This window comes from Platalea leucorodia (genome assembly GCF_965183815.1).
Source record: "Platalea leucorodia genome assembly, chromosome: 6".
NCBI lineage: Eukaryota > Metazoa > Chordata > Aves > Pelecaniformes > Threskiornithidae > Platalea > Platalea leucorodia.
Window position 1 is genome coordinate 54,245,172 of NC_138828.1, and position 10,843 is coordinate 54,256,014.

The window sequence follows — 10,843 nt, forward strand, 5'->3', positions numbered from 1 at the left end:
GGTTTCTCTCCTCTAACAGATTTCTAAAAGATTTAAGGACCCTCACTTCTGAATACATTTGATCATTGAACTTGGCTTCTCTTAAATCTTAATATTTAAACCTGGTAAACATTTTTACTATTTTTAAGGCAAGGTCACATCACGTTTCCTTAAAGAAAAAAAATACTGTTAGAACAATTTCCTGAATGAATTTGCCAAATATCACCATCTGGATTTTGTGATGACAATTCCTGCTTAACTGTAACAAAAGGACACATCTAAATAGCATGACCAAAATATTCCTGCTGGATCAAAACAATATTTTTTGGATGATCAAAACTTGTCTTTTTAGAAATGCATATATCTTATTGTGTGCTTTTTAATATATTTACATGCAATTTTTGTAGTATCATATTTCATAGGCATTTTGCCTCAAATTCAGATCAACTGCTCATAGAAAAGAAAAAGTTGATCAAATTCAACTACCTGATCAGGCCACTCATTAAGCAAGTCACATTTCAGTATGAGATAAGTTAGAAGAATCTAGGACTTGCTCAGAGAACATGCAGGACAAATCTGGCTACTAATGAAGTTTTATGTGCCATTAACAGCAATTCCATTTAAGGCATATGTCTGGTAGCTGATCAGAAGAAATCTTATCAACTTCAGTCATCCATCACCATAAAGACTGATCCACTTTGAACTGATTTTTGCAATACTCAACTACTAGATTCATAGATAGCCTGAAAACTTTCTTACAGTGTAATGGCAACATAAATGGTTGATGAAAACCTAAAGCATTTTTTGGAAATAAGGTCAGAAAGGTACAAGCATAAGAGCAAATAAAAAGTTTCACTTCTTCATGCTTTTACAGCAAAGCATTGCATTTAGTGTCATTTTAACCTATGTATATATCCCATTAATTCTGCCAGTCTAGCTATTGTAGTAAAAATCTTCTAGGACTATTTCAAAAAAGTAAGGCAAGGTAGCATCTCAAAGAGATTGTTGAATACAATAAAGCTAGAATAAACATAAATCCCTGGCAATTCATGCCTTCTTCATTTCAAGACAACTTTTAATAGTTTTTATTTTCCCATATGTACCTTTTCTATCCTCCAGCCCAATAATAATAAAACGCCCCAGCTTTATCAAAGAAGTTAACTTCAGCGAGTTGCCTTTGTTTTCCAAAACACACTGTTCAGGGTAACACGTGATAGGATTTCCAGTTAAGTCACCAGGATGTGTAATGTTACACTGAACATGAGGTTTGCATGTTTAGCTAACCTGTTTTGCACTGGCTAGATCCATGGATAGAAGGTAATGAAGTTCATTAACCACAGGCATCTGCAACTTGTAAAAAAATACTCAAACACAGCAGTAAAGGAGGAGGAAGAATTCTCAATGTTATCTAGTCCTCTGAACATGCCCTGCACTTGAACATGTCAGACTTTGCAGTGAGATCAAGTCTGGCCCCACTAAGAAGACTGATAAAGTAGGTAGCGAGTGCATTAATTCCCCTAGGCATCTGATCTTAAGCACAATCTGAAAATATCTAATTAATACCTCAAAACATCTCAGTAAAAGGCATCACAGAGGATTTACTTTAAAAGCAAGCCTGAAAACAAAAGCCACTTATTGCTGTGTGCATTTGTGCACTCTTCTAAATTTTAGAGTGTTTGGCCAAGTAAGAAGTGGATTCAATGTGATCTTCATCAACCTGGAAGTATTTAAGTCCCACATCTCAGGAGAAACCCCTGTAACCATATCCTATAAACAACAATCAATGGGCATGCTTGCACCACCTTACCTGATCTGAACAGAAACCAGAGTATATACTACCTTAACCATAAGTACCTCACCATGTGGAGGAAAAAAAAAAAAAAAAAAGCAAGCAATATTTTAATTGAGTGATTACATTCTTATTTAACTTTTTTATTGTTATCACCATTAGGGACCACGTATATAGTCCTCGCTGAAGAATTAGTATACAGTCATCACCACTATCTCCTCCTGTACCTGAAGTCTGCACAATACTTTACCAAGACATGTTCTATGTTAGGAAGTTATACCAAATTCTGGACAGCACAGAGTGGACAGCACAGCCTTATAGTTCTGACTTTAGCATCCAAAGTCTAGAGAAGGATAAGATTTCAGAAAGATCCTTTTGCATTTCTTATTCCCTAGTTCAAGATCACCAACTATACAGAGTGCTACCACTGCAACCTATGATGAGGTGTCCCACTCCTTCCCTTACAAAGTTGCTCTACGATTGCCTCACCTAATTGTAGCTTGAATTCCTCTCTTTGGAAAAACACCTAAACATATGCTGGTATAACTAGTTTATTCCTTCACTGTATGTAGCCCTACACCTGCAACTTTTAGGGTATCTAGAAAAATATACATTACTTCTGTCAGTCAAAACAGATTTCTACTTGTATTCAAATACCTTCTCTATACAGTTAGATAACCTTGAAAAAAGAGTAAAGACAGGAGCTGTATTTCAAAGCATCCTGTCTGCTCAGTTTTATCAGCCCTTACATTAATCTCCCCTGCAGAATCTGAGTCTTTAGTTATGTCTTTTATAGAAAGACGAAGATTCACATTAAAATACTTCAATAGGATTAAAATTAAAATTATTTTAAGTTTCATATTTTTAGTATATCAGTGCCCCAGTGAATTTAGTAATTATGGATTAAATGCAATTTAGACTTCATTCTAGTTTACTACTAAAAGTGGAGGAGGGTCATATGAAGTTGATGATAACTAAGAGAATGAAAAAGAACAAAACATTTTAAGAAATAATCTGAATCACTGAAGTAAACAGAGACAAAGCAGCTACAATTACCAAGCAAAGTTTAAGCAGCACCAACCAAAAAAATACCTCTCATACTTCATTGTTAAAACAATCATATTCTTCAGCATAGTGAAGAAAAAAACACTGCAATATAAATATAACAATTCATTATTCTAAACAAACAGACTCTTGGAGGATAGTGTAATTTTGAGTTTAAGGCTTAAGTTTAGATTCAGAATGCACCTCTGCCACTGACAAGATCTAAGAAACAAAATACATGAAAAAGCCTGAATGTGTAGTCAGCAGGACCTGATAATGCAGTATTAAGGGAATTAGCTAATTAATTAGCTGAACAACTGTCAATTATTTTCATGAGTCATGAAAAAAAGCCTAAGTATCAAAGGACATCCTAAAACAATCAAGCTTACAAAATGTTTAGTAGAAGTTATAAAATAAAACCCAGAAATGAACCTTATACTTTAAGTAGGTTTTTTTACTATATTACCTACACTTTTGCTCTACAAGCTCAAAAACCTCCATTGAAGAGACATTTATATGGCTCAGACATGAACACATACACATCGAAATCTAGAAAAGTTAAACTGAAATGTAAATATGCAAGATTTGGGATTAGACCCTGTCTTAGTTGGCCTATGTAAGGCAACTGGATAAGGGAAGTAACTGTCAATGTTAATTTTGTAATAGTGGAACAAACAGCAATAGTGATATGAAATTATTAAAAAGCAAACTAAAAGCAGAATAGAAAATAGTTTTTATCTTTCAAGCAGCAGATGCTATAGCCTATAACCCTGAGCAACTCTGTGAGCTCAAAATGTCATTCCACAAAGGGACTGCACAACTGTAATTACCACTTCTGTTATAAACTCGATATACAAATTTTTATGCAATATAGCCAAACTCTGCTAAGCTTAACAACCGGTACATCTGAAATTCAAAAATAAGTTGCTTTAGATTCAGAAGAAAAGAACAAAAAAAAGTAATGGAATGGCATAATTAGGCTAAGGTCTGCAACTGCTTAAGGGGAAGATCAAGAACTTCGGGTATTCCAAAATGGTATTATCAAATACAACCATCAGAAGAAAGTAAAATCCTAACAGTAAATCTTATTAGGTGGGAGAACAGTCTCCCCAGAGAAACAGGAAAAGTCCTGCCACCACTTTAGCAATCATGAAGAGTGTTGTCAGAAAGAAGTCTGCCCTGGCAAGGGTGCAAATCTTTTACATCTCAAATTTCTGAGATTATTTTCTGTCACCAAAATATTGCCAGGTTCTTTCAACTCTGTCATAAGAGAAGCAATGAATTCAATGCAAATATCAATTTGCTTATCTTTCTTAGAATGTGAAGGACTTGTGATAATAGCACGTAAAATATGAGTTTCTCTATCTGAAATGCAGCTTTAAGGATCTCTACATTTTATCTTTCAATTCATTTCATGGCAATCCCCCATTACTGAAAGTTCTAACAAAAAAAAAGAGGAATGTTTATTACATTTGATATACACACCAAACATTAAAAGAAATTATTATATATATATATTATAATATCTCATAGCATTAGATGCAAAGATAACAATACTTTTTTATTATGCCTGCTTTCAGATTTATTAGAGCAAGAGGCCTAAAACAAATACCAGGTAAAGTTCCTTTTTTAGTTCTGATCATTAGCTTAGCCAATAAAATGTGACCTTCAAAACATTTTTTAAAATGATGAGAATAAATCTGAAGATCCAGAACAATAACAAAAAACGCCAGTGCTTTCCCACTCTAATTGTACTGACTGATTTTTCCAGAGCACTTAGAACTCAAGCAGATACAATCTGTATTTTCCATGTGGTTGCACAGGATGTGCTGCATAAACGGTTATAGAACAGAACAGGGGGAAAAGATCAATTACGCCACTGATCTGTCTTATGACAGCAAGGATGCCAAATGGAGACATCTGGGACAGAAAAGTTTCAGTAATCCAATTACAAAATGCTATCAGGCTGCTGTAAGCATCCTTTATTTCATTTATTATATGCAATCACTGAAGATATCAAGGTTTTTTATACATATTTGTTAAAATAAGAGCTGCTAGCTAATTTTGTCAAGTTTCTCCAAAAGTTTAGTTAATTAGGAATAGAAGAGGAAGGGACATAGAGGTTTTTGCCGCTTGTAAAAATCAGCAGAAAATAAAGCATTCTTGCAAACACTTTTTTTCCCCCCATTCCTTTTAGGACTGAGTAGAGAAAAACATTTAGAATTGCATTTAAAGAATTTTACATTTTCAGGCATGACTTATCGCTGTTATTTCACTTCAAACCCAGGACAGTTATTTTAAAGCTTTAAGAATTGATCGAAAAAACCTCCTCTCTCTACTGCAACAATAGATAAAATGGTAAATTACACAAATGGATATAAACCCTCCGCTTAAAATACATCTGTAAAATTGCTTAAAGCCAAATCTATAGTCAGGACTGACTTTCCCTTCAAAGTTTCAACTTTTGCACAGCTCAACTTTTAATAAAGTTTTTAAAGAGGAGTCTATACTTGGTATAACTGCCAAACATTTTCTTGCATGCTGTTTCAAAAGCAAAGATGTGCAGTGCTCCATAGTCTGGATACCAAAAACCAACATTTTAATGATTAGAAGGCCAAAAAGGTTTTATATTCAAGTTTAATGTTAAATGAAATTCCAAGAGATAAAGAGAAGAAACTTAAGTTTTAATTATCACTATTTTGTTGAAACAGTATCAGAGATCCTGAGAGATCAAGAATCTGTCTCTTATACTACATGTGCCATTAAATCTATGCCGCACACTCCTCATTCATCATACATCTTTTTTCTTCTTTTCTTTTTCTCCACTCGCTCTACCATGTTTCTTATAATTTCTTTCTTTAAATTAAATATGGAGGCAGAACATGGATCAGAAGGAAAGAATGCTACAGGTCATTGAAAACAGCATCAGGAGATAGAGGAAGAACCTAAGTAGCAGCCTTTCCATTTTGGAGCAACAGAGACCAAGGGCAGCTTTGCTGCACATTTTGCGGGCCCTAGCTCTGCAAGGGTGAGAATTGCTACATTTATGGTAAAACACCATCACGAATCAGACGAGGAAAGGAATTTTTAAGCAAAAGGTACCATCCTGGCTGCAAGGGAAGGAACACAGTAATAAGCATCAATAACCTTGAATAAACAAGATGGGCTTAATATGTAAACCCAAAGGAAAACAAGAACACATTGTGCAGAAACAAGAGGATCCTGCCAATCTATCCCAGTTAATTTCACATAAAACAGAGGAAAGTATGTTCAGGACTGAAGATTCTCTCAGGAAAATTAGCACATTTAATACTCAAAGTCTTAAAAACAAACAAACAAACAAACAAAAAAACACATTTGCTTCTACCTATAAGAAAAAAAATAACCCTGGAAAAACTGTCAAATGCTACCTTTAATCCCTGTCTAAATGGAGAAAACTATGCATCAAAGACGAATCTGTTCTCTATGGTCATGATGAGGACAAGAAATAACAGGCTCAAAAATGTGGGGACTGAACACACAGAAATTTAGGTTAGATCTTTGGGAAAAAATTCCTTTTAACAATAAGCCATAGGTAATAGGTTACCTATAGAAGTTCTAGAGTAGAATCTTATTTATCTATATAAATATAATATAAATTGCCCATGGAGCAATTTATAATAAAAAGCCAAGTGCAATACTCTCATTCTGATTCCTTTCAATTTTTAATAGTTTTAACTCCTTAGAAATTGTATAAGATATATAAAAAGCATCAAAAGGATTTGGAACATGCCTTACAGAAAATGCATGTATGTAAATACAAATATACTCTCTCAGATGCTGCGGAAACAGTCAATTATTATGTTCTCCCATTATGAATATAGTTTCCAAGAGAACAGTCCTTCTTCAGTTACTTGCTGCTGTTTCCATAACCAGGAACTTTTTTTTACTTCACTTCAAATAAAGGTACTGCTCCGCAGCAGAATTAAAATCATAAAAGCAGTCTTTTCAAATCTAGTTAGCTCTTAAGTGTGAGCCATGGGAGAAAGTTATGGTTTCGCTCTTCATCTAACTTCCAAATTATTACATTTTATCTGTCGTCAGTTTAAGACAGTCCAATGTTTTCTATTTATCTCCTCAGTGGCGAAGGTTGTCGTGGGTGTCCACAATACAGAAAAATGAACAGCAGGATTAAAGAGAAGCAATAGGAATGTTTGTATGTTTATATATTCATGCTGCCATTCTAGAAATATCTTCCATGACACCAGATAACTAATTATCAATGAATTCAAATCCATTCTCTAATAGTTCTTTAAATTCTTACAAATTTAATCAAATTGAAGATGGATCTCAGCACTTTTCAGTAATTTGCCACAGGAGAAAGTTTCTTTAGTTATCATTAAGAATATTTTACTGTACGGGACAATGTATTTTAGTAATTTAAGAACTTTCATATTTTCCACTCTAAATACAGCTATAACAGTATTTCACAATCAACACAGAAAGTTAAGCCAATGTTCTCTAGTTTGTCCATTCACCTTTCTCTGCTAGCAATAAGCCCTTCAAAAACATCTAAAACCTTAACTCTGTCCTCTCCTTTCTGCAAAGTCATTATTTCCATCTTCCAGGCTCATACAACAGATCCAGACACCTCTAATCATTCAGACTTTATACATACTTTTCTATGTAGTCAATGCTTTAAAAGAAAAAAAAAAAAAAATGCAAACCCACATTGTCTTCACCAAGGATACTCTCCTTCCTTAAGCTCCAATTCCAACATTTCAAGTCCTTCTTATTTTCAAGCACTCAAGGTTTCCAAAAAAGTTGATTGGGAAAAAAGTTTCCTTTCTCTAGTCCTAAACCTCTCTCTCCATAGAACTACCCCAACAAAGACACACACAAAGCAAGTAGGAAAGAGGAAACTGAGATGTGACTTCTTTTTACCTCATGAGATATATATTTTAACCCTACTACATCAAATTCCCTCTTGCAGTGTTCACTTTGAAACAATTCACTGTACGTTCAACTATTTTCCCAACTTCCATAAAAGCTATGGCAACCTTATCAGTCTCTGTATAGAAAAACTGGTTCACTTTACACATTTAACCTCCATCATTGCCTTTTACCACTGTGCTTCTGGACAGTACTGTGAACAGGAACCTCCCACAGCACAAGATCCTGTGCTCTTTCAACTCATATAATTTTCTTCAGAACAGTTTTAAAATGTTATTTTCAAACTACTTACTGTAAGAAAGTTCAAGTTTCATCTTTTGCATACGGATGTTTTTCCCCCATATATATTGGGCAAACTGCTAGAGTTTTCAACATGAGGTTACTAGGGCAAGAAAAGGAGCCAGACTTTAGCTGTAACATACACAACACAGACACATACAAAGCAACATTCATAATATACATACAATGTAAAAAACCCTGAAAACCACCAAATTACACTTTCCTTTAAGCTTGCATTTAAAGTGAAGCAAGCACTTACAATGTTGCACTAGTTTCTGTACAGTTGCAGTTGTAGATACAGTATGTCTACACAAAACCAGTGTTATGTCTGTATGAGCAGTATTTAGTACATTGCATTAACTGAAAAATATTAAGCAGGAACAAAGAATGGAGGTAAAAGGTGCAGAAGAGTCAGAAGGGTTGATCAATTAAATCAGTTAAAAAGATCCTCCTTTATAGAGGAGAAATATCAGCTTGAGCAGTAGTACCACGTGGCTAAGCAAAATATATCCATTTCAATCCTGTTACGTACCACCTCTGCAGTAGAATTGGGAAACTTTATAGAAAGTAATTCTAGATGTCCATTTTAATTTGCCATTATTTACTTGTCAGGAAAGGATTCCATTTAAAAACAAATAAAGATTATTTCAGCTATCTTCGTAGCACAGCTGGCACTCCATGTGAAAGCGTCAACAGAAGTTGCAATGCCAGCACATCACAGCAAGAGAGAATCAAGAATGTCAAACATTAAACACATTTTATTAAAAAAACCTAATAAGTTACAGTTTTGAAAAGAAGTTAATTATAGCAGCAGAAAAGCAACACATTACTGCCTACTCTTTCCATAAAGAGGGAAAAAGAGAATGCCTAGAGGCAGGGTGCTCGTTTTTTACATTGATACCCAAGGGATTTATCTCAATGGTCAGATTATTATTTAACTTGGTAAGACCACAAAGTCAGATCACTATTTAGATACTTAAATAATGATTTTTATATACTAACTTTGGCCTTTTAGAATCATAGAATTTCCTGAGTTGGAAGGGACCCACAAGGATCATCGAGTCCAACTCCTGACTCCACACAGGGCGACCTAAAAGTTAAACCATATACCTAAGAGCATCGTCCAAACACTTCTTGAATACCAACAGGCTTGGGGCCATGACCACTTCCCTGGGGAGCTTGTTCCAGTGCTTGACCAGCCTCTCAGTGAAGAACTTTTTCCTAATATCCAATCTGAACTTCCCGTGACACAGCTTTAAGCCATTCCCTCAAGTCCTGTCACCAGACACCAGAAGAAAGATATCAGCACCTCCTTCTCCGCTCCCCCCTATTTTACTTCTTTGGCCTATAAGCCTTAGTAACCTACATAGTTCTTTAAAGAAAATCAAAACCAACAAAAAAATTATTGACCATCCTTCTCTTTTTCTGAGCAGACAGTTCAAAGAGAGGATCTGTTAGCAAAACTGTTCTTTCCCTCCTACACCACCGCAAAGCACAAATCTTCTGGTAACACTAACAACAGAAAACAGATGTAAAAAAAATAACAAAAATAAAATTCCACAGTTTGGTAAAAAGTTATCTCGCCCCCTAAGTGAAGTTATAGAGAAACTGTAAAGAGACTCTACTGGTTGGCCTAGCACTGGGTATATGAGAAGCTGGCCTGGAATCGAGGGCAAGCTAGGAAGAGAGGAATGTAGTAACCTCTAGCAGCATTGAAACCTGAAAAAGGCAAATATTTATACTACACATTTTCGCACATTTCTGTATTTAAATACAAAAGTTGCTGAAGACAGACTGTTGCTACTGAAACCGAATTAAAACTGCTCCTTCCTCCACGCCTCTCTTTCCCAGAAGACACCTTGAAGACGGTACCAGCACCTACACCAGCACACGCACACACCTGCTGCCATCGCTTCAGTGTTATTTATTAACTCTGGGCATTCCTTTTAGTTGCCACCACAAACAGGGGCTTTAACTCCATTCTCCTGCTGGCTCCCCGCAGGCCAGCGCTCCTCACGCTCGGCTGCTGCCGAGGCACCCGCGGCCCGCCGCGGAGGCCAGCCGAGCACAGGACGGCGGCCCTTGCCTTTACTTGCTCCAAACCAGGGACTTAAAGGCCCACGACAACGGACGGCACCCGCCTGGGCTGGGACACCACGCTGGGGACGGCGCACCCGGCGCGGCGCTGGCTGCCCCGGAGACGCCGCCGCCGGCAGCCCGCCATCTTCCGCGGGGCGGGGCGAGCGGCGGCCCGGCGCCCTCCGCCCCACGGGCGCCCCCCTCAGGGCTGGGGAGGGAGAGGAGCCGAGGGGGCAGGAGGAGGGCGGCCCGCGGCCGCGGCGGGAGGAGCGCGGGGGAGGCAGGGCGCAGAGCGCCGGGCGGAGGGGGACGGGGACGGCGCCCAGCGGCGCTGACGATGGGGAGGCAGCACGGCAGGGCAGCCCCAGCCCCTCAGCCGGGCGCGATGGCGAAAGAAGCGAGCGTTTCTACCTCCTTCTTTTTCTGTCCTCCCCCGAGCTGGCCGCAGAGGAGGAGGAGGAGCAGCAGCAGGAGGAGGAGGCAGCTCCCGGCCGGCAGGTGCAGCAGCCGCCGCGGTGCCCTGGTACCCAGCGCCATGTTCCCCCCGCCGCCCGGCCGCTGGCCTCCGCCGGCGAGCACCTGCGGCACCGCTGCCCACCTCCTCCCTGCTGATTGGGCGCGGGCTCTGGCCAATCGCATCGCCCCGGGGCGCGGCGGCTCTTGGGAAATGTAGTTCTTCTCCCGCTCACCTCGCCGCTTGCCTGCTGCGGCGGCTCGACGCCGTTTCGGCGGCGGTGCGGA

At 38.3% G+C, this 10,843-nt stretch overlaps 1 protein-coding gene across 1 annotated transcript in view; it reads right to left on the minus strand.

Moving 5' to 3' along the window:
- The window catches only part of TUSC3 (tumor suppressor candidate 3), a 137,023-nt gene extending 126,383 nt beyond the window's left edge, over positions 1-10,640 (minus strand). The window contains exon 1 of the mRNA XM_082315221.1: positions 10,514-10,640. Coding sequence (XP_082171347.1) covers positions 10,514-10,639 — 126 coding nt within the window. The 5' untranslated portion in view covers position 10,640. The remainder of the gene's footprint in view (positions 1-10,513) is intronic.
- Between the last annotated feature and the right edge of the window lie 203 nt (positions 10,641-10,843).